Consider the following 25,382-nt stretch of genomic DNA (forward strand, 5'->3'; position numbering starts at 1 on the left):
AAGAATTGTAATTTTAACCGGCAATAAATTTTTACTGTAACACATACAAGTCTGAATACTAATCATGCACACACGCAGACGCAGGTTCTAACAGATGCATGCCCATCTAGCATTTCTCAGGACGGCTAACAACGTTCTGTGCCAGCAAGTTGTAGCATTCATTTTTTCTCTCTTCTGCTGCAGAAGCCTGCTACCTGTTTGGAGCACGTTGAAACTACTGCTACTACTGCTACAAGAACTAGTGAGCATTCAGTTCAGCAAATGCGGTGAACTTGGCGAGTGCTTATGGAGGGTGCCCTCACATTCTGACCTACATGTATTGAGGCCCGCGCCGTGCGCATATGAAGGCAACCTATCACTGCATTTACAACAGCAAGACACGTGGTGCCTTTGCTTGATGAATGAGCCTACTTCGCACTAGAGGCGACCACCATGGAAGGTGCCAGGTATCGCTGCTAGATTTCAGAGTGATAAATTTCTATCGGCCTCAATGGTTTGCTAACATGAAGGGCTAACAATAAGCACAGGAGAAAGGAAACTATGAATAGCTTTGTTTCAAAGGGAGTGGTCATAATATCCAACCATCCATCCAATATCCCTATGGTGAAACTAAACACCTATGGTTACCACAGCTATTTCCATTTTTCGGGTGTGTACTGTAGTTCCCATCAAGCAGCTGCACTCTCCCATTAGAACAGTTTCAAGGTCTGGCAGCTAGCCAGATTCATGGGCGTGACGCTATGAAAAAAAGAACGCATTTAAAACAGTGCTGATCATGCTCGTAACACTGCTGTCAATTTGCAGGTCAGAATGACACTGAGTAACAGCTTACTACTGCATAATCATGCATCGATTCTATCAGCAAATGCTGGAGCCGGCTTTTGCATTTAGAAGAGGGCTTAGCAGCAAAAGCATGCAAAGTTGCCTTTTTTGCTTTTTCATTTTTTTAGTATGCAGATTCTGCCGCACCAACACATGCTTCACACAGCCAACAAGCAGCAAGTGACATGCCATATTAGTGTACTGAAGCATTTAGAACAGACTGCAACTAGATTTTTAAAAGGCAGACAAGCGCTAGTTTGGGATCACAGACCGACACGCAGGTACATTTATTAAAAACTACAGTCACTCAAACAATATACAAAACAACAATAGACAGATCTATATTACCCTTCATTCCTGCACTTCATTTTGTGCCCAAGACAGAATAAAAACACGATAGAAAATGGTGAACACACACACTCCAAAGTCACATCACTGGCACCAAAGCAGACTTCGGGAGGCACATCCTGATGAAGAGTATTAAATATATCTTGCACAATGCACACACATGCGCACACAGTGTGCTGCTCACTCCACTATAAGTGAAGCAGACAGCACAGGTCCCGTAGAAATTGTCTGCGTTGCAGCTTCCGGTAATGTTGCCTGCTGAACTGCTCTGCGCCATAGTGGCTGCAACTTGACAACCAGAAGGAATGTTGAATCTTCAATGTTGCCCAAAGCACGTGCTGCAACTTTTTTCCCAACGTGAAGCTCTGACCAGTTATGACTACCAATAGAATCAGAGTTTGCAATAAGCCTGACAGAAACACCTCGAACAATGGATTTGAGTACTGAAACTGTAGGCGTGACGAGAACAACAGTGGCAGGTATTGAGTACACCACCTCAGGCCTGTCACACATGGCACTGGCAAAAGGAAGGACTTCATCAAGGTACCACTGATTGTCCCTGCTTGGAGTGCTACTGGTAGAACATCTATCCACATGCCTTTCACTATGTGGCACAAGCCCATTGTCACCTGCTGCAAAGTGGTCACTGTTAGACTTTGGGGTCTGATTTTTCAGAAAGGCAGAGATTTCTTCGTCAGTGTCTTGCTCAGACTCATCATCCGCTGACAAATCTGGATCAATATCACAGGGAGCAACTCGGCTACTGCTAGTGCTGCTTTCATCACTAGAGGCTGCTTCCACTGCACGTCTTTTGTGATACAACCTGCTGCCACTTTGTGGTAGTCCATGCCTACTGGAGTCTGACATTAGGCTGCTGCGAAGACCTGAGGCTATCGACAATACAGGTGGTGACGTAGATGTGGCATGTATCACATTCAAGTCTTGAACCTCCGGTGTATTGAAATCTTTTGTTGACGTTTTGTTTTCAGGGTCTATGCTTTGATTGGCAAGTGGAGACTGAGACCCTTGCAGTTGCCCTGTGGAAGCTGCTGGAAGTGGTTCAATGTCCCAAATTCCCGCTCCAGCCCAGGCAGTAAGGCTCTCCTTTGGTGCTTCACAACTTGTGGCATTACCCTGAACAGCCACAGGTACAGAAATCACTGGTAATGTTGCACACTGCACGAGATTATTATTTATGGGCAAGGCTGTGTCCAGCACATTCTGTGGTGCATTATGTGTCATTGATGAAAGTCTACCCAGACCAAGCGCACTTTGTGAACTCTGCCCTTCAGAGGCAACACTCCCGATTACTTCTTCACATGGCTCAGACGTATCCATTGTCGAGAAGGAGGGCAAGTTCATAATTCTTCGATCATATGGTGTATCCCAGTCAAAGTCATCATAACCATCATCAACAATTGTAACATCAGCACTGTCATCCTGAGTGCTTTCCTGCACAACTACTTCACCTTTCTGTACTACTTCCTCAATGGGCACATTTGTGAAGCTTGGAGAATGAACATTTTCTGTATGATGGTCAACTGATGGTGGAGCTGCCGACTGCGCTAATTCAGAGTCTGAGGCACTGGAGTAAAATATGCAGTCATCACCATTAGTGGATGTGTTGTCATCACTTGCAGCCTCAGACATGTCTGACTGATGCTTCGCACCATTGCAAGCATGAGCTCGTTTTCCCTGCTCACTACCTTCCTCTTCATCTTCACCACAAGGTGTACTGCCAGCACTTTGAAGTTCCACAATGACCCACTCGGATTCATTGCTGTCCTTGACAGCAATGAATTCCACCTCTTGGCCAACTATTAGTTCGTTGTAATTAGTCGACGTGGCACTGAGGGCATCTTTCTTGAAAACAACTTCAGCGTAGTCATCGGAGCTACCAAAGGTAGCTGCAAGTAGTCCGCTCTCTCCATCTAAACTAATAATCCAGCCCATGCCATTGACTGGCATGCATTTTGTCTCCTCTGGTTTTGTGCTTGAACCCACGTCGACATGGTGACCAGAATCAGGTTTCCCAGGGCTGTGTTTCTGCTCTTCCTTGAGCTGCAACAAATCATCACAAATTTCAAACCTGTCCTTGCACGTGAGCACTACCTTCAAAACAGTGCTGCTGCTGAAATGATTATTAAATCCTTCGTCTTTCAAGTTTTCGAGGACAGACAAAAGTGGTGTTTTGCCATGGTCACACTTCAACAACTCTTTCTCCAGCATTTGTGTGATTTCTTCTATGTCATCAGGCACTGCTGACTTAGGAACAACAACAAAGTGCTCCTTATTTACAACAAAGAATTCCTCTCTGCGGTGCAGGAACTCCAGCATTGCTTTGATGTCAGGAACGAGACACTGGAACAGTCTTTCAGTGCTAGGCCGTAATGTTGCATGGAAGACTGAGATTTCAACAATATCTTCAGCAGCAAGCTTCACACAAACTTCAGCCAATGCATCTTCCAGGGCAGATAACAGAGAGCTGGCATATCTCAGAGGCCATGACAAAATGGTATTGTCCTTCACAATCTTAAACATGTCAAAACAATTGCTAACTAGAGAGCAAAGCTTTTCAGTCTTACTTTTTCCTGGCTGTTTGTTAAGTTCTTGGCTGTACTGGTCTTTAACTATGTTCAGATGCCCAAGGATTGTTGAGAATGGCTTGGGGCTTTTCACGAGCAACGCGGCTGCCACTACGCCAACTACCAACCTAAATGAACTGGGCATGGTGTCAAGTGGGCAAACTTCATCATCAGTTTCAGCAACTTCTCCATCAATTTTTGTAAGCCAGACAACATTGATTGGCCGAAGCACGTAAAAGAAATCATCGTACTTCAAGAAAAACTTTACAAATTTCTCCTGTGGGTAGACCTCTTCAAAGTACTCCTTCACGAATGAAGAAGCTTTGGGAAGGTTTTCTTGCAACATGCTGATGGGCACTGGATATGTGTTCACACGAAGAGACTTGATGAGATCAACAAAATACTCTAGTGCTGAAGCTTCATGTGTATTTTCTGAGGCACTTTCGAAGTCATATTCATCTATATCACTGGAATCCCTCTTTGAGGACCCACTGCCAGCCGAAAGGTACACATTCTTGTTCTTGGACATCGCAAACTTGGTTGGCGACTTGAGAAAAAATGACTTGAAGTTGTCTTTAGTGTAGACTTTGCTCAAATAACCTTGCACTTTAGGTGGAGTCAGGGGCAAGAAGCTCCAAAGAACTTCCGGGGAAATGGCTTTGACTTGATGGGCCTCCAATAGTTGCATCAAAGCAATATAAAAATCAACAGCCAATACATTTGGTTGCTTTTTTGCTGTTGTGTCTGAGCTTATGTCCTTTTCAACGGCAAGACAAATATTGCCATTTTTGCTCACCCTGAAACGGCTCTGGTAGTGCTGAAAGAATTCCACCACATTCTTCCCATAGTTTTCTGAGAGGTAGCCTGTAAGCCTACGATTAAGACACGATGAAATCTCTAGGGCAGTTTCCGGTTTTACAACACGCACACCATAGCAGTAGGCTAAGTGGAAGAGATCAGCAAAAAATTTCTCAAGCTGCTTTTCCACTTGAACATTTCTTGCATGCCATGCACCTACATTATCCTCGCAGCCAGAGACCCTTCCTTCAGAAGTGCTGCTGGAAGAACTATGATGGGCCAGTTCACAATTTCCTCCATTGGATGCCTGACCTCTGGTAGTTGTAGCAAGCTCAACTACCCCCGTGCTCTCAATGCTGAAATTTTCAGCATGGTCCAAGAAAAACTTGTCAAATTTACCATAAGGGTACTCATTGCTGAAGTAGGAAAAGACAATTAGAGGTGCATCAGCTAGGCCTTGCCGCAACTGGTCAACATGCGTCATCTCATTCCGCTGCATGCGAGATTTTATCACATCTTCAAAGTACTTGATCGCAGCCACCTCCGCATCGATAACACCACTCTTGCCACGCGAAGGCTCCCAGGGATCATCAGAATGTTTCTCTGAATAGTCATTTTCTGTAGTAGGCAATGCCGGAAACTCCTCCTCATCAGACTCTTGCTGGTCGCTTCCGTCAAACATGTCTGCGGGACTGCTGCTACTTGTGGTCACTGAAAATGCCGACTTGTGCGCCCTGAAGAAGTCCAGAAAGTTGAGCTCTGTGTAGTTACTTTTGATGAAATGCTGAACATTGTCAGGAGCCTCACAAACTTGAGCAAACAGAGAGTCCACACTGCAACTCCCAAGCTCAATTCCAGGACTGTTGAGAACCCGGCGAAAGAACTGCACAGCATCAGCTTCATCCTGTGATATCTCAGCATCCATGCAGCTGGCATCAGATGACCAGTAATTCTGGAAATTGCAATCTTCCAAAGGCCTTGGCACCTCACCTACAAGGTATACATTCCCAGAGTTAGAAACGCCAAATACATCAGGGTAGGCCTGTAACAGTCTCCTCATGTCCTTTGCTGGATAGTTCTTGGCCATCAAGGCTTGAACACCAAGTGGGGCTTCTCCAATGCATTTCCTAAGGGCCATCAAGGGCACAGCTGAGAAATGGAATGCATTCATGGTCTTCAGCTTGTTTTTAAAGAAATCAACAGCCATCTTCTCAAGCTCGTCGATGCCATGCTTCTTCAAGATGTCAGAAGTCAAGTAGACATTTGCAGTGCCTTCAAGCTGAAATATTTCTGGGAAACGCTTGAAGAATTCAACCAAGTCACCACTGTAGACACTCTTGATATGCCTTCGAAGATTCACCTGTGCACTTATCAAATAACTGCCCAGATCGGCAATGCTGACGGGTGACAGTTCAGTTTGCTTTTCACCTTGGATGGCGTTAGTGAAGTAAGCAAGGCACTGCTTTTCGACGTTGGACATGATGAACGGCTCTTGATCACCACCTTAAAAAAAAAAAAAGGAAGAGGGATAGAAGTCAGCAGCTAACCAGAACCGGTAGCATTCAAATGAATATCGTTGTACAAGAATATGCGAACTGTCAACCGCGGCATTAAATTTAAGTGCTCGCTCTTCGTCCTCGTCTATTCGGGCGCTTTACACCACTGCGATGTACCGACAAAGCCGCAAGTAAACTCTTCACATGTGGCGTAAGCAGCAGCAAAATATACGAGTACGTATGTACTGAACAATGAAACTGACAGAAATTCTAGCACAACCGAAGCTTCTTCATAGGAAAGCGAAAGTGTGCTGAGGGAAGGCGGAGGAAATTCTGCGTGTTTTTTAAACCTGCAGGGGAAGACGACACAGCGTCATTTCATTCAAGGCGACGTGGAGTCGTTACATTATGTAATCACAATATTCCCAGCCTATCCAATACACGACGATTACGTGACACTTCGTCAGCTGCCAGTGGCAATGCCTCACTGTCGTGTCAGAAAAAAGCTTCCGAATGGAACAGCAGAGAACAGTGGTTTCGTTTCTTCAGAACACTACGCTTATCAGACGAAAAAACTCACAAGTACATGCATTCTTATATACCTACTAGTTTCGCACACGATGGCGACCAGACTCGTATGCAAACTTAGTGTTTAACACCGTAACTGACGAACGCAGCAGAACTGTGAAACGTTCGAAAGCATTCGTCGCGTCGCGACTTTCTCCTAGCAAACAGTCCACAGCGAAATGTGCTGGACTGGACAGAGATCAACAACTTACATAGCGAACTTGATGCAGCGTGAAATTCCGAAACTTTGAAGGCTCCGCACACAGCTCAATTCCACGACGCCAGCAGAAACACGTTCAAGGGACGAACGCGCGAACGTTGCACCACCACATGTTGGGTTTGTCGAGTTTCAAAAAGGAATGCCAAGTGCTGCTGTACCTTTCTGTAAACGCCGCCCGATAATAATGAGCGCTGCGGGCGGAAGCGATACGTAACATTTTTCAGACTGAAGCTGAAGCATAGTCACAAAACAACAAAATGTGCTTTTGGGGAAGGGGGTGGGGGGGAGAGAATAGCTTTCTCTGGGTCTTTTGATCGCTTTCGCGGTTGGCCGATGGTCGTACTCGGTTAAGATTAACGTTCGTTCATTCGCACGCTCACTCGTTCGTTCGTTCGCTTCAGCCGCGGCGAGTGAAGACGAGACGGCCCCCAGATTTTCTCTCTCGCGCCCGCTCTACTTGCGCTTGCGCGCAAAGGTCGGACGATCCCTCAAATGACTGTCTCTTGCGAGACGTTTATATAGAGTTTAAGAGTTTTATATACGTTATAAGTGTTTATATAGGTGTTCTGTGGCGAAGCCACCGGTGGCTATATTGCCGGGGGCAAAAGAGGGCGAGCCAAGCCGCAGAATAAGCGCGGCACTCGAGTGCGTTTTCGTTTCCCCGATCAAAAATTGCAAAAAAGATGTTTGTTCACCTTATATAACTATTTTACTAGTGATAAGGCCATTTAGTTGCAGTAATATGACACTACATTTAATTTTTGTGAGCATAAAATCGTTTTAATAATTAGCTTCGTTTAATGCGTAAGCATCCTATAGGCGAATACCTGCAGCTCCGTCACGAGAAAAGTACAATGCCTTGTACCTGCTCAACAATGCGTAATGTCGAAGAAACTTAATCGTTATAATAGTGTTGTAGCAAGCATGTGACGCGTCACATGCTTGCTATACAAGTGTAAATGTAGATAATTAGTAGCTTTATAAGTGATTAGACCAACAAAAAGATTACTAGAGAGAATACCCACAATAGGGCTCCGTAGAAAACACATGGGAAAGCTTATAGTAGGGGTGGGCCAACATAAATTTGGGGGTGGGCTAACTGAAATTTGTGGGTTGGCCAACTTGACATTTGGGGGTGGGCCAACCTGAAATTTAGGGGTGGGCTAACCTGGATTTTGGGAGTGGGCCCTACTTAAATTTTGGGGGTGGGTAAGCTTGAAATTTGGGGGTGGCCGAACTTAAAGGGACTGACAACCGATTTTTAAGGACCTAGTTTTCTATGGCACAACGCAAAGCTCACCCTCAGTAGTGTTTACATCTGCAGCGGCTACTTCCAAAAGTGCGTAGATATTTAAGAAGCAGAATTTTTTTATCTGAGCAGCCTTTAAAAAAGTAAGAGCCCGTCCTCCAACAATGCTGTGAAGTGAGAGTGATGTCGATAGCCCGCCTTGCAAATTGTGAAAGCCGCCCATCATTCTGCTTTCACAGGAGTGTGTGTGACTGTGGTTAACCACCTACATTTTCCCCTTTTCAACCACTTTTGAAAATAAAAGGCTCGTGCGATAAGTTCGTGTTGTTGTACAGAAATTTCTTATATTTGTACCGCGTTTTCCCCCAAGTACACGCCTACCCATGGCTGGCTTGCCCCCGTCATCGTTGTTCTGTCGATAGACGAGCCAAGCCAACTCATTGAAAAGGAAGGCGAAGGCAGCACCACTTTTCTGCTCACCACAAACGATGACTTATCTGCACATTGTAATCCAGAAAAAACTTATAATAAAAATGTATACTGCATTTTAATACTAATAAAAAGACCAGCAACTGCATACACTAGTAGAAAGTCACGTAGTGGACCTCTTATGCAGCTTCATGTTTTTGCCACATGGGGTGCCAAAGGACATTTTCCGTGATTTTTAGTGATGAATTAAAAATATAAATCCATGTTTAATGAGAAAAACATGGCTTGTTTTAGCCACTATGAGAGGCACGGAGGAAGGAAACTAAGGAGAGGCCCTGACGTCACTCTTTGTGAAGCAAAAGTGAAGCCGGAATTTGGCGTTGCTCATGGCGATGCTCCGCCTTTTGGGCCACCCTCCTCGCTTGTTTACATCTTTCGCGAAACCACGCCGCGCTGCGCGTGGTGTCGCGCGCGGAGCGCGCGCGCTCGCGCAACATCTGGCAGAGCACGGTGCAGGTAACACAGCGCAACAAGACACGGTGACTAACGTAAACCCGCCCACTCAGCGCCTTTGCCGCGGCCCGAAACCTACCAGAGCAACACGTGTGAGCGCTCAACCATAACAACGCCGCCATTGTGGCCCAAAAGGCGTATCCATACAACAGAAAAAATAAAAAAGCAGCAAAAAAAAAAAAATGAGAACCTACTACGTCATTTCCGCCACACTTTTCTCCTAGCGCGCGGAGGGGGTAGGGCCTCTCCTTAGTTTCCTTCCTCCGTGATGAGAGGGAATCATTCCATCAGCGGGGTTATCCCGATTCATGTTCTGAGCGGTACTCTCCCTTTAAATTTGCAGGTGGGCCAACTTAAAATTTGGTGGTGGCCCACCCCCGAAATTCAGGTTGGTCCACCCCAAAATTTGAAATTGGCCAAAGCTGAATTTCAGTTGGCCTACCACTACTATAAGCTTCCCCATGCTTTTTCTATGGAGCCCTACATATCCCTATCTGTATTCTCACTGATCAAATTTTTATTGGTTTAAATCGTTTCTAATCACCTATAAAGCTACCATTCATCTACGTTTATGCTACTATAACAATTAAATGTCTTTAACTTCACAAATCATGCATTTTTGTGCAGATACAAGGCATTACAGTTCTTGCGTGACGAAGCTGAGGTACTTGCCAAAGAATGCTTACGCATTAACAAACTCACAATTTAAAGCTCATCCAGAGCTGCTTACTAGTACCCACTAGTACCTAATGCTGGGTACATAAGCGCCCTTTTGCTTAAGTCCTATTACAAGCAGACACATTGCAGTATGTACGATCAGATCAAACGCGTACTTGAGCAGAACTCGAGCGTGCTGAAGCTAGCAGTGAAATCCCAGCCCAATCACACGCAGCAATGCACCAACGAAGATTTAAGGTGTAAATTTAACATCGAGACTTGTGTAAAGTAATACATCATGCACGTGCACCTGCCCAATGCTTCCCTACTGAAGAAAATGCACACCGTACAGGCGGCCGTAAGCAAATAAAAAGAAACATGTACTTAGAGGTAAAATGTTATTCCCCGTTTCTTCTTAAGACAAATGTACAGCCGAAAGCAACGCACAATTTCACCATGGCCGACTGAGGTGCTGCGATGCTCTAGAAAAGCATGCCACAATTGTCAAATGCCATTACAAGAGCAGTGCGGCAGCACACTCCATGCTCTGCTACGTTGGCTTGGGCTTTTTGCCCCAAGCAAGATGGCGACGACCAGCTTTTGGGGAGCCACCTCCACTCCAGGTGTTTTAGTATATAACTTCCTTGCTTAACTTACACTGATACGAATGTCACGCTGCACACTTGATCGCGATTGAGATAGAATTTCTTGGTCACGATTGGCTTCTTGGCTCAATCTGCGTAAGGGAGCCAATCGCAGTCAAGAATTTCAGTCTGGATCGGGCTCAATCGCAATTGAAAGTGGCCGTGTGGTGCCGGTATGACCTGCAATCATCATCGATGGTTTATGCTCAATTTCTTTTTTTTTTTTTGCCTAAAATACCATGTGAGCAGTCAGAAAGCGATAAAAATCACCACTCGGAAATTATTATTTGGCCCATCTTTTTATTCTTTCGATAGTGAAGTTGTGCAACAAGCGGCAAAATAAATCTATCTGGTATAATAAGCTAAACAGCATCAAGTATAAGAACGCACATAAAATAATGTATGATCAATTTGAACAAAATAAAAGAGCAACTGCTGCAAACATAGCCCACAGGCAAATGCCCCTATAATGAAGTGACAAAAGGTATCATGCAGTTTCTCTTACAAGAATAGATTCGTGTAACAAGAATGTTCCTGCTGTATTCCAGGACTTTTGCAGCCCCATTGCTGTTACGGTTGCTGAAGGTTCAGACTGCTACAACTCATCACAATGAACACGTACCCATCTGCACATACACACATGCACATGCATAATCACATACTGGAGCAAATCATATAACCAGTAACAAATCTAATTTTTATTGGGCAACTATATACAACCTGTAGAGGCTTTCTAGAATACTTGTGAAGAGCACTTTGCAAAGCAAGAAGGGTGTGGGGGGAGGTGTATTCCGTAAAGTGTCCACCTAGTGGACATCTCCATTATCGTCTGCTGCTAAAGTTCTGATTCTCTGGGCTGGGGTACACATGGGAAAGAGACAAGTGCCCCCAACCAATCAGCACTTTAGCAACAGATAAAATAGACACGTCTATTTGGGCAAGGTCCAAGGGCAAGGCCCTCCCCACACACACACAGATTTACTAAAGGGATGAAGACAGAAGGGCTGTCAAAAACAAAACATTCATGGTAACAAACGAAACTCAGCACTAAAATGAAGGACAAACCCTTTCATACATTCTCTTCTTCGTCCTTCATATTAGCGTTGAACTTTGTTATCACAAATCTAAACTAGTCCAATTTACGGTCATAAAAATAAACATGTTCAATAACCTCTGTCAAACTCAAAATGGTAGGCCATTCATTGCAATGTTGTCCAGCCACATTAAAAAATTCACATGGTAGCAGTGACCTTTTTGCCTGATTCAGACAAAGACGGGACTTGAAGTCAGGCAACAAGTGCTTTTAGGTTCTGTATTTATCCTTCGATGTCCATGGTAAAAAGTAACAATTAACTAGGCTAGAAATTTGCCAAGAATGTATACGTTCACTAGCTTTCAATTAAATTTTTTTCATGTTTCTGACCATTGAAAAAGTTAACAAAACCAAAGATTGATGTCAACAGGATTCCTTCAAAGAATGAGCATCTTGTCTCTTAACTCTTTCATTACTAAGCCAATAGAAATCGATCAATTTGATCAACAGTTTCTGGACATGTTAAACATTTCTGTTGGGATTATTCTACTAGCACCATCATTGCACCGTCTGAAATGACCACTGAACTTTAACTATTTGTCAGATTTGATAATATTTGGCACGTTGGGGTGTCTGGAAAAATAAAAATTCAACTTGAGGTATTATTGAAACTAGCCTCCAGTGCTCCTTCCACTTCTTCAATAAAAAGATGAAAAATGTGTGCTTTGGTTGACTCTGTTACAGAATTTTTAAATGACAGCAACAGTGAAGACACAGACGCTTCCCTTGGGTTCAATTTTACAATCCGATGTATAGGCTGTTTTAACTATGTTTCAAACAACCGCAGATGCTCATGAGTGCATGTTATCTTGAGAATTATGTTAAGCTTATATCAAGTGCAATTTTTTTTTCCCCACCGTCGGTTGCTTTTAAACGCCAGTGCTTCGACAGCATTGTATAAATTATGAGCAATTCTATGAATGTGGGGTTGTCACATACATAAAAGCGGGCAGTCGATTTCGGACGAACCTTCGACCAAAGCTTGACTAGATGTATAATGTCTTTCTTTTTTTTTTTACATTTTGAATACTGCCTGTTAAGTGCCCTTATTCTTTACTGTACAATATTGCGCAACACTCCACATTACTGTAGAGCACTGTGCATAAACTGAACAAAGCATGTGGAGGCTCCAGTGCCAGTTGAAAGCACACAAGATCATCACCTTTCTTGCACAGAAAAGCTGATTGAACACAATAATCAAGTATGAGGAGGCTTCTGCATGCTCCCTGGCCTGACAATCATTGTTTCGCAAGCCTAAAGAATGCAGTAAAAAACAAACCATGCACCTGCTGCAACGAGTAAAAGCAAGTGTTCCCTGTACAATATTCCTTATCCGTTTTCACATTTGTATAGCTACTACTTTCCAGCATAGCGTGGGTATCGCTATCGTTGTCAACAATACTTCACAATTTTTGCATGATCTGACTTAGAAAATTTGGGAACTAGGAACCAGGTGCATATTTTGTATATTTCAGATTTTTCATTCTCTGAATAGTTATACTAAAAATAGCAAATTATTACTTTTAGTCATGTACCTTGAGGTGCTTTGAAGTTTTACATATGAATTTTCAAAAACTGTTTGAGTAATTACGATTTCTGAAAGCGTGAACTTGGACAAAAGATGGCAAAAGAGGTGACAAATAGAGACAAGCGCTTATTAATAGCACTGAATAGCAATCATTACTACTATACATCTATTCAAAACACCAGTGATATGACTATAATATTATGTATTGCAGTATATGTTGCAAGTATTAAAACCTGAAATAAAATTTAAAACTTAAAAGCACCGAAAATGAGCACATTTCTAGTGCTAATGAAAGAGTAACACATGTAAGACTCTTTATTTTTGTCATTTAATGAAAACCTAATTGGCAACTGCACTTTTGCCCTTAAACACAATATTTCGCCTTTAAAACATGCTTTCCATAGAAGTCATATTCAGTGTGCAACACTAGAATATAATGGCATGCAAATATGCAACAAAGAATCCTTAATGGTTCCTTGTATCTCCCCCTCCTCTTTCTGGAATATGAGCACACATGACGAGACAGGAAAGCAAAAGAACTTATTGGAAACTGTCTATCATTTAGATGTCTGTACTGATCTGTTCAATGCTTACAAGCCTAAGTTGACTGGCAAACCTTAACAAAAAAAAAAACTTTAGCAAAAAAATATCAGAATAAAGGAGCACCGAATCAATGACTGCATTAACGAGCTCTACTGTTATGTAACCCTTTATATGACCTACCTACCCCAGTTATACAACCAGGCTAAATCATAGGTTGTCACAGATTGATCATGGATTGGTGCTTTCTTCACTGCCCAGCAACAGTTGTCACTTTTTGCGTCGTTCTCCAGCTCATCAGATGCGTAAAAAGGCCCAGGTGGAACACTTGCATTACGACATCGCCCATTACTCCAAAAGGGCTAATGCTGCACTACGCTCCGTGAATGTCTCCAATAGAAATTGATAAGAAGAAGATGGTTCTCCAGAGTGAATGAGTCAAAAGATCCAATGTATTCTGAAGAGTAATTGCGCAGTGAGAAAATAAACAATAATATGATGACAACTGTGAGTGACATGGCAGTTTCACGTGCGATATTCCTGTGCAAGACCTGTAGTTGGTCTGATATGTCTGTGGGGTGCACTCAAAGGACAGGTGTACAAGAGCTATCCTCATACACAGCACGTCTTCTAGCCAGTGGTGGACAATTTAAGCATTTCCTGTAGTGATCAATGCACTGCAATAAATACAACTTCATATTTTGAGACTGTCATTCCCACAATGCACAGACACTTTTTGGACACCCAGTACTACATAGATTATTCAAATCAGGATGCTGAAGAATGTGAAAATCCAAGTTATAATTGTAATAAAGCAACAAGAGTATGGGTAGTTATTTGGAGCACTTTAAAAAGACACTAAAGAGAACCTTAAAACAGTTTAGAGAGGTTAAACGTTATTTTAAAACTATTTCCGATTCATTTTATAGAAGGCGGGTTAATAATACCAAAGAAAATAAAGGTGAAACTTTTCTTTTTGAACTTTATGCTGCCACTTCAGCACTAGCACATCTGTGCAGCAACACGAATTTCAAAGTATTTTCTTGCATTTTAGTGGTGTCGCTGCAGAAAGAGTTTTATAAGCTTGCGAGGTTGAGTCTTTAGATCTTTGTTTACCAGCAAATGAATAACCAGACCCGAACAGAAGCTGTCAGAATCCATGTTGTCGCAGGGTGCCATCGCGGAAAGTTCAAGGTGGCGCTGCCACTCATTTCTTATATTTGCATTTTTTCTGGCTTAATAAACCTTCTTTCACGGTAACAGTGGTTATTTCGCTATTCCAGAAACAAACTTCACGAATATACAGCTTAATTTCACAGTTCCTTTTAATGTATCTTTAAAAAGTTTTAAGCAGCTGGGATAAAAGCAACGAGGCACGGACACTAAAACAGATGCTTGGAAATCCTGATTAATGTATATTAAAGTCACAAAGAACACGTGTTAATTGCTTTTTATTCCTACCCAAATGCAACCATCAATGCCTTTGTCTTAGATGGAAACTGGTTGAACCTGGCAATGGAGTGCCAGAAGTAAGCTGAGCTATAAACATTATGTGACAAAAACATGTGAGCCAGTACTTGCTGGGATTGGAAGAGATTGTGGAAAATATTCGAACAAGACAGTTACGTAAAAAGTCCTGCATCCACACACCAAGAATTTCTTTTACAAATACTATCTGCAAAACTTGTAAGCTATAACCACCACAAATATTGTCAAAATATGTTACAGCCATGAAATACAAATGTTTTCATTGTACCCGCTATGTACAAACACAGTTGCACGTGTGTACACAAGGCCATACACTTACAAAAACCCATTATAGTCTGCTTATTCTTACACACTGTCGCTACACTCTCTTTTCTTTCTTTCACATATTGTGCGCCCCGAACAAATTACATTTCTACACTACCATCATAAAGCTGTAGCTGAGACTGATGGTTCATATATGCTTGCTCGCCCACAAACTCCTGCTAACAACAGTGCAGGTCATGTGTTCAAAGATACGTCGATCATCCCAGTGCAAATGAGCTTCAGATGGTATCACATAAAAGAACAGTGCATGGATGAATGAACAATTTTTTGCTCTGTCAATCAATTACAGACTGTACAACAAGCAAACTCAAATATAAATAAATAAAAGCATATCTCATCAGCATTTTATATAGTAATGCAGCTCTTCCGATCTTTTTTTACAGAGCATAACAGAAAAGCTACATAAAACATGGCTCTGCAGAAATAAATGCTATGTGTCCAGATCTTCATATTACCCTGATCTCAAACAGTGTGAACACTAATACATTACAAAGTACAGTAAAGCCCAGTGCTATCTCATGCTAACAGTAATTTATTCTCTTTAAGGAGCAAGAAGTAGTTTTAAGGAGCCACTGTAAAAGTCATTGACACAGCTACGCTTATTTCCAAAATCTCACACAAGCACAAGAAACACTTTAATGCTGGCAACATATCAAAATTTGTTCCACAGTGTCACAATTTCCGAACATTATTTTCCCTAAAAATAAACACATTTCATCCTTGCCCTCAAGTCCTATGCACATCTGCAAACATTCACAAATGAACACGTGAAGTGTATGCACATGACGACAGTTAGTAAAACTTGGTTACAGCTACATGAAAAGATGTGTCAGAGATTAAAAAAGTCCCTGCCTTGCAGCACTTGCACACAATGCAGCGATAACTTTAGTGGGTGTCAAATATTTTCACTGCTGCAAATATTCATGGCCACATGCTCAAGCAATGTTGCAAGCAGTGTTGCATAAGCTTGTCAACAACCACAACTTGCCAGCTGGCGACAAAACAGGCTGTATGTAGGCCAGCAAACTACGGGCTCTCCTTCAGTGAATTTTCTGCATCTAGGCTTTTCACTATAAGAAATCTGTATAAGCTGTCGCACTGTCCTTGACACATTCTTCATCTGCATTTGCATGGATTTGAATAAGACTTCAAGCATAGCAAAGGATAATTGATGCAAAAAAGCCATCATGAATTGAAAAGCGCAACCCTCACATTTGGCCTTTTCATTACCATTAGAAACAGCAAAAACAGGCAACAGTCATGTAACGCTGACAGAATATTCTTCTAAAACTGCTGTTTGTTCAGCATAAATGCATTGCTAAATCATTTTGCTGAACAACAATTTTTCAACATAAATGCAAGTTAATAAATAAATAAAAGACAAGAGGACCGAACATCTTTCTCTAAATTGCATGCCCAAATAAAAGCACTGATGACACCATAGTGTGCTTTCATGGACTGCTCTGCATTGCTGCTAATTTGGCCCTATTCGAACAACAGGAAAAATGTATAGCTGGACACATCTACAGTGAGTGCGTCTACATTAAATGACCATCATAGCAATTCAGAATTCTCATTCTTTTTTACATGGGATGCTGTTAGTGCATACTTTGTGTTTACAGTGAGGTGATCCTTACAACGAAAAAAAAAAATGGTGTCACGATAACCATGTTTTGTTTTACAGGTGTTGATATTCAGATCTTTCTCAAGAAGCAGTGGTTGAACGTCTGATAGAGTGTGCTGCAATCTAAAACACCATGGGAAGCTGGTGTCAGAGCTTCAATGTACCATTGGTACACCCCATATCACAATTACATAATTTTCTGGCATACAAAACCACTGCTCTACTTTTGTTACTTCACAAATGTAATCTGCTAATCTAGCTTTATGTTTTCCTATACTGACACTTTAAATGCCCTACTGCGCTCTTTGAACACAGTAAATAAAGTGGCTTAACTTGTTAAACCTGCCGAAAATGAAAACCCAACTAATGAGAGTGGATACACTCCATATGAAATTGATGCCAACATTTGTCAGAACTTTGGCCCCTTCAGTCTCAGCGTACACATTTGAGGACACGCTTTTTTTGCCATTACGCCATTACTGTGCAGTGGTTGCAAGGAATAGACAACGAACATTGAGTAAATTGAACATTCTGCTTTCCTAAAGTACACCTATTTCACTTCTGAGAGTATGGTGTCGCTTCAGACGACCGCTTTGGCGAAGACACTGCCGTGTTTGATGGGTCATTTGAAGTGGGGCGTTTAAGTAGCCATTGCGAAAGATTTTCTTTACTTTGTTGGTATGCTTGCACCCAACAATTAACCTATGCATGCAATTTGAGCGGTTGACTTAATATTTTTGATGAAGAGACGTACCAGGACTGACTCCACATAAAATGGATGTTTAATTACTTTGCAATTATGATGGGTCTCTATAAAATGCAGTCGTTCTCATCCCACCTTGACTTGCTTGCTTTGAAGTCTCCAGCACCCTGGCATAAAATTATGTTAACTTTCACCCATTTATCAACAGTCAATCATAATTCGTGGCTGAAAGGGTTATGTTATCACCATCTTATTTCATGTCCACTGTAAGACAAAGGCCTCCCTTTCAGTAATCTACAATTGCTGCTGTATCGCACCAGCCAATTCCATCCTACACGTGCAAATATTTTAGCCTGATCATTGCATGTAATCCTATGCTGCCTTCAATTCGTTTTCCCTTATCTTGCACTCTTGCTGCTAGTGTAATATTCGACTTGTAATCTGTTCCGTACATTACATCAGCTGCAAAGTCTTCCACCTAAACTTAACAAAAATTTCAGCTACCAGTCTTTCCTCTCTAAGTCTAGTGCATACTGCCATCTTCCTATCTATTAACTTCATGCCTATCATTTTCTGTTCCATTCCTCATTCTCACTGAACATAATGTTGTTCTTTCACTTAATTAAACCAGTAAAAAATTGGAATCAGCTGGATTCCCCTAAATTTCACAAATAAGCAGAGCACTGCGAAAGAAAGCAAAGGCAGACGAGGAGACTTAGCAAGCCTAGCAAGCATAACATGTTGCACGCTTGCAATTACATAAAACCAGGCTGGGCAACAAGGTAGGAAAAGTAATGAAAGCGTAATGTGATGATTTCTCTATGAACCAAGCACTGCCCTCATCAGGCGAGAGCTGCAGTTCCCAGCAAGTTGGCATGGATGAAATGAAAAGAAAATGCTAGAAGGTCGCAAAGGAGAGCCTCAGGCTAAATAAGGAACATTTAGACAACATTAGAGCAGTTGATTGGAGCAACTAGGGAGGTTGTTATAAGGTTTGTGGTGCAGCCTAACGACGGGCATACATTGTGGGGAGCACACGTGCCCATCTTCCCCCGCGCCGTCGCGTCAAGAGCCGGCATAGACGGGGGAGAGGCGCACTATGCCCTCTCCCGATTCTCCCTCGCTCTCGCGACGCGCACGCGCCCTTCCTCCCCGACTCGCGGGCAGGCAGCTGACGGGCGAGGAGGACATTCCCCTCGCCCAGCTAAAAAGGTACAAAACAGCGCGACCGGGGGAGACCCTCGCTCTCTGAGGCCGGACCCATAACCTGCCGGACTGGAGTACCTGCTGCTACCCGTGAGTGACCACGTTGCCTGACTATCCCGGGCAACGAGGCCAGCCTATTTATTATTATTACGGAGAGGACGTCCCTCTGCGAGTGTTCGCTATTGCTAATAGCAATAAACGTTGTTACCGTTGACACCGCTGGTTGCCTTATTCGTCCGAACCCGGCGTAGCCGCGATTCCCGCGCTACGGGTTGGGAGTACCACGAAGCGACTGCGTGGGGCTAGATCCGGAGCTCGCCTTCAGCCCTAGCCGCACGCAGAGTGGAACCCCCACAACATCCACGTCAAAAGCTGAAGGAACCAATTACAGCCATCGCTGTAAAAATGCAGGCTGGTGCATCTAGACGGTTGTCAGTTCCGCGCGATACATTTCAATAAGCCGAATCATGCCTGCATTCATTCTTGTGAATGTGACACGCATGCAGGCCATCATAAGCAAAGGCACCGAAAAGCAATTGAGCAAGTGACGCTTCAACAAAATGAGTTACCAGGCGCATGCACACTGGCCAGTGAAGTATGCACCTAGTATACCAGTAAGCATGAAACCACAGTACAAGGAATCTCATACACTGCTTCACTCTGTAAACCAGTGTCGCTATACAGTCGACCTCCGTTATATTGACCCTGACAGGACTGAGAAAATCGATCGAATTATCCGGCGAGTCAAATTAAATAAACGAAATGCAGAGAAAAGCGCAAACCATACCACTGATTCATTTGGCAGTATTTGCCCGATTCTAGCAAAGCCGTAAGGGTTTCTACTTGCGTAACTGTCGGAAGTACAAAACTAACATAGAAATGACACGAATGATCCTAAACAAAGTAGAAATATAAGGGGCATCCTATTTTTTAGCAACCAAAATGGGCAATGGCCTAACATTTGTTGCACCACAGTAACCAGTTTTATAGAAGTCAGCTTTGCCGCATGATTTTTAAAGTCAGCTTCGCCGCATATAGTTGTGTTATGTAAAGCATACAATTGCGGCAAAAGAAGTTCTTTATTTTTGTCTGTTTGCACCACACAGACAATCTTTGTCCCAACTTATTTGAGAAAAAAAGAAAAGGTGGGTGTTAAAAATTGGGCAAATGCCATAATCAGACATTGTGAGCTACAGTTATTGCTTAAAGATCCTCCTAGGGCAGGCCAAAAGTAAGCGTTTTCAAAGCGGGACTTGTGTGTTAACTGTCCCCTAAGCGCTGCTGAGGCATACATTCCCAATAAAGGTGTTGCTATTGGGGTGACTATAAGGGTCAGTGAGCGCATGCTAACTGTTCAATTTATTCAGCAAAGGCGCATTTTAGGATGGAAATAATTAAAGTTCTGGCCTATATAAATGGATGCGCACCGGACAGGACTTTCGGTCAGGATCGAATTAACCAAACTTGAATTAAAGGTAGTCTAGTGTATTTCTCTAGCGAATATTCCACTAATATGCAGCAGTGAAAGTCAGCTAGGGTATGCTAAATACTTTTCAGTCTACTAAATATATGTTAAGAAAGATTTCAACAAGGTTAACTATGACAACAGGGGGCAGCGGTGGCGTAGAGGTAGAGTATCCGCCTCGTGTGCAAGAGGACCATGGTTCGAATCTCGGTGCCGGGGAATTTTCCACTGGATTAAAAGAAAAACCCGCGTGTTGATAAAAGTGCATAAACAGGCCTGGAGTGCAGCCTGATCCCGGTGACCAGAACCGGTAACGCACTCCCTCACCAGAGCAGGGTTGGCCACCCTGGTGATATACCTGGCCACAATCTCCTATATGAATACAACAATCAAACCCCGGCCCTCAGCCTCCAGCGGCTGCAAAGCAACTGACCACGGCAGCGGTCAGACCTGTGACGCAGCAAAGGGTGCTAAGAATCTCTGGATCCGGACAGGCCGCCATTGTAACTGAACCTGGCAATGTTTAACGCTAGAACATTATGTAGTGAGGCGTGTCTAGCAGTGCTATTGGAGGAATTAGAGGGCAGTACATGGGATATAATTGGGCTATGTGAAGTTAGGAGGACAAATGAAGCATATACAGTGCTAAAAAGCGAGCACGTCCTGTGCTACCGGGGCTTAGCAGAGAGACGAGAACTAGAAGTCGGATTTCTGATTAATCAGGATATAGCTGGTAGCGTACAGGAATTCTATAGCATTAACGAGAGGGTGGCAGGCCTTGGCAGGTCTTCACACTATCAATCAGGTGATATAGAAATGTGCGGAATTTAACCAACCCTTATATATAGCTTTCATTGATTAAGAGAAAGCATTTGATTCAGTCGAAACCTCAGCAGTCATGGAGGCATTACGGAATCAGGGTGTAGACGAGCCGTACGCAAAAATACTGAAAAATACCTATAGCGGCTCCACAGCCACCGTAGTCCTCCATAAAGAAAGCAACAAAATCCCAACAAAGAAAGGCGCCAGGCAGGGAGATACGATCTCTCCAATGCTATTCACAGCGTGTTTACAGGAGGTACTATTCAGAGACCTGGATTGGGAAGAATTGGGGATAAAAGTTGATGGAGAATACCTTAGTAACTTGCGATTCGCTGATGATATTGCCTTGCTTAGTAACTCAGGGGACCAATTACAACACTTGCTCACTGACATGGAGAGGCACAGCAGAGGGGTGGGTCTAAAAATTAATCTGCAGAAAACTAAAGTAATGTTTGACAGTCTCGGAAGAGAACAGCAGTTTATGATAGGTAGCGAGGCACTGGAAGTGTTAAGAAAATACATCTGCTTAGGGCAGGTAGTGACCGCGGATCCGGATCATGAGACTGAAATAATCAGAAGAATAAGAATGGGCTGGGGTGTGTTTGGCAGGCATTCTCAGATCATGAACAGCAGGTTGCCATTATCCCTCAATAGAAAAGTACTCATGTACGGGGCAGAAACCTGAAGGCTTATGAAAAGGGTTCTTCTTAAATCGAGGATGACGCAACGAGCTATGGAAAGAAGAATGATGGGTGTAACGTTAAGGGATAAGAAAAGAGCAGATCTGGTGAGGGAACAAACGCGAGTTAATGACATCTTAATTGAAATCAAGAAAAGGAAATGGGCATGGGCAGGACATGTAATGAGGAGGGAAGATAAGATTCCAAGGGTAGGGAAGCGTAGTTGGGGGTGGCAGAAAGTTAGATGGGCGGATGAGATTAAGAAGTTTGCAGGGACAACATGGCCACAATTAGTATGTGACCGGGGTAGTTGGAGAAGTATGGGAGAGGCCTTTGCCCTGCAGTGGGCGTAACCAGGCCGATGATGATGAACCATGACAAACAGGAATTTTCGAGTAGTAGAGGTATCAATTATAATTAATTATAATTTATAGTTGTTAAGGGAATGTGGTGGATACTATAAAAAAACATACAAGGCATGTAAATATCTATGTGTATGTTTACAATGTCACATTTGCAGGCAACAAGGGCATTATCAAATACTTTTCGTAAGTCATTATGTTAATAAAGAAATCAAATGGGCCAAGTGAATGGACAGACATTTCATTGTAATGTCTAGATCATCAAAAAATAAGCGCTGAAAATCATTTCTAGGAAACAATTCAGCAAAATAAAAAAATAAGAATCTGCTAGAATGATTATATGTTGCTTTGAATGCTTCAAAGATTGCTGGAAAAACTTAATTCAGAATTTGCTTTCAAAAGCCTGCTATGCATTTAATGTGCAATATCCGCACCAAAAAAGCCAGAAATCTGCTTGATATGACAGAATATTTGCTAAAATGGCAGCATTTCTGTTGACTTGCTTATGGTACTTGGGAGAAAGAATGCTTTGCATGGGAGGTGGAGAATGAAGCGCCCCTACAGCTAAGGAGCCTCCTGTGGTCATTTTGGGCACGTGCCAAGATTTCCAATGTATTGTACGTAAAATTTGCTTTCATGATGGATCATGCGCACACGCACTAAACCAAAACATTACCTTGCTAGCAAGCATCCGTCGTGGACAGTCTCCGCACATCACATAAAAATAAAGCCACGCATAGCAGTATTTGGACATGTGCCATTAGATTTATATGTACGTAAACTAAATGCTACTTCAATCAGAGGAATAGGGAAAAATTAATGGTGAACTCCAGCATTCCATTAGAATGAACTTTTGTTGTTCCGTAGGAGAGATTGCATGCTCTACTACTGACTCAGTGCATAAGTGCACGCTTCGACGGCTCACTTGGAGCAGCTTCCATGAACAAATCACTTCTCGATCCTCTTGAGATGCCAGATTTGAGATTCCACGCAGTGGGATGCAACTGCTATCACAATGCGCAGTAATGTTGGCCTTCTCTTTTACTACATTACAAAGCACAGCCGCACAACCATGTGTGTTTTCATGCCATGCGCACTTTTTTCTGTAGCCACTTAACTAATTTTCAATGACAACATTGCCCAGGCACCAGTCTAAGCATTTTGTATGTGAGCGACAAGTTTCAAAGTGAGTGAATCGTGGAAGTTCCCATAGCACATATTTGTTATAACAGTAACTTGAATTCGCCAACCACTGGCATGGGGGCATACAGTGTGTTTTCCATGCCAGCTTAGCAGTGCAACTAGTGCTTTTCCACTGATGCAAAGCATAGACTGATGGTCAACCAATGAAATTTACCTTATACGAATAGACAGCACTTTTAAACTCCTGTTAAATAATAATAAAGTATATACTACCCAAGATTTTAAAAATGCAATAGCATGAAGCATTTCAATGGCACAAAAACTATAGGACTGAAAGGCCATGCCAATGGCAGAAAAAGTCCACTGTACTATGCATACACTTGTTTCATTGAGTCGCACATGCTACGTCTTAATGGCTATTCTGACAATCATCTAAAATCCATTCTTTAAGCACATGAAAAACTGATGAGAAAAAAATAAAATGCATGGAGCATAAATGCAGGGCACAAAAGTGCTTGCATCACCGCAGTGGGCATCACGACAAGCAAACAGTCTTCAAGTGAACCTTTGAGGAAAGTAAAGAATGCACGAAATCACAAAACCAAAGAATGCTTCCATAGAGGAAGAGACTAAACAGACATAGTAAGCATACTACTTGATGCTCTAAAAACCAACTGGGCTCTTGTGCGCTTAGCAGGAAAGCTTTGAAAGCTTTCCTTATGGGGAGCCTGGCAAATTAAACGCCACATAAAACATGGTTGTTGGTATCACAGTATATCAGCAGGAACACTACTCTCGCACCTCCAAGGAATAGAGAGAAAAAAAAGGTCAGTCAGCACCAACAAAGCAGTCCACTGTGTTAACTGATGCTGTAAGGCACACCGTTAAATGCTGTCAGTGGCAGTAAGACCTTGCATCCTTTGAGCCCTCTAGTGGATCGTCGTCAAGAAGTTCATCGCTAGGAACCAGCACAGCCGCTGAGCCCCCAAGAGGAGTGGCCGGCTGATGTGCCCACGGCTGCACTTCCGCCGTGCCGAATGCCAAGAATACCACGGCTCCAAAGGTGCACACCGCAGCAGCAATGTAAAACACGGCATTCCACCGGGCAATGGTCTCCTGCGGTTTGCACAAAAAGAAAAGAAAAATGAAATCGCTGTGTTTGCAATCTATGTAACATCTTCAATAAAGCATGATGTGCGCATGAAGCTGATATGCAAGGATCAACCATGTTGCCACAGAATGCAGTGCTTTTAAACTTCAATGAAGACTAGACGCACGGGACACTGATCCGATACAATGGAAGAGCTAGCAGGTCTACTCTACTGTGAAAGCTTAATGGTACAGCAATAAAGTTATGATCTTCAACATCCCTTATCTCTACTTCTAATTTCTTACTATCACTTGGCGACCACATGGACGTTCTCTTAAAAAAAAAGATACAGAACAGAATATTGGCGAGAAAGATAAGGAGAACCACGGAGCTAATTTTGGATGGCATAACAGAACATTGTGTCACTTAAAGATACAATTAAGCAAGTATCCTGAAATTAACAAAAAAGAAAACAGAAGTGAAAAAAATATATATTTTCATTTGAAGCTAAGTTGAAGCGAATATTAATTAGTGTCAAATAATTTTAAAGTGAATAGTTCCAATGATTGTGAGATTTGTAGATAAGCTTAACATAAGAGCCATATGTTGACAAATCTAAGAAAACTTGGTTCTCTACATGAAAAAAAGGAAACAAGTTCATTTCTGGAGTAAGTTTATTTTCAAAAAGCCGTTATTCAGATATTTTCACAGCAGTGCGAGACCTGCGCTGCCATTAAACCACATTTAGGCCAAAGATCTCCATTATCAGCATCGCCGAAAGATGGGAAACAGAGCTGCTTTGCGAAAGATATGGCGTGGATAATTCATGCACCTGCAAATGGAGACTTTCTACAAATATGGGCATTGTATGCAGTTATTTAAAAGGAATATATGTGCAAATTTTTATTAAATTTTTTTTCCAGGTGTTGTAATTGGAGGTGCGGCTTCTACAAAAAAAATGCACATATTTAGTTTGTTTCAAGTAT

The 25,382-nt window shown here is 42.6% G+C and overlaps 2 protein-coding genes across 2 annotated transcripts in view; both read right to left on the reverse strand.

Moving 5' to 3' along the window:
* Positions 1-1,078: 1,078 nt before the first annotated feature.
* Positions 1,079-6,979, reverse strand: LOC126537469 (uncharacterized). Its single transcript, XM_050184478.3, has 2 exons — positions 6,829-6,979; positions 1,079-6,056 (listed from the first exon to the last, which is right to left on the reverse strand). The coding sequence occupies exon 2, from the start codon at positions 6,031-6,033 to the stop codon at positions 1,351-1,353; it is 4,683 nt and encodes a 1,560-aa protein (XP_050040435.1). The 5' UTR covers positions 6,034-6,056; positions 6,829-6,979; the 3' UTR covers positions 1,079-1,350.
* Positions 6,980-10,608: 3,629 nt separating this feature from the next.
* LOC126537477 (sialin-like) overlaps positions 10,609-25,382 on the reverse strand; it is a 35,554-nt gene continuing 20,780 nt past the window's right edge. The window contains exon 10 of the mRNA XM_055074236.2: positions 10,609-24,422. Within this exon, the coding sequence (XP_054930211.1) occupies positions 24,201-24,422 (222 nt within the window). The 3' untranslated portion in view covers positions 10,609-24,200. The remainder of the gene's footprint in view (positions 24,423-25,382) is intronic.

The sequence above is a fragment of the Dermacentor andersoni genome, chromosome 4, assembly GCF_023375885.2.
Source record: "Dermacentor andersoni chromosome 4, qqDerAnde1_hic_scaffold, whole genome shotgun sequence".
Taxonomy (NCBI): Eukaryota; Metazoa; Arthropoda; class Arachnida; order Ixodida; family Ixodidae; genus Dermacentor; species Dermacentor andersoni.

Bases quoted from the DNA above. Each gene is read 5' to 3' on its own strand.
- LOC126537469 (XM_050184478.3), bottom strand. From the start codon at position 6,033: ATGTCCAACGTCGAAAAGCAGTGCCTTGCTTACTTCACTAACGCCATC.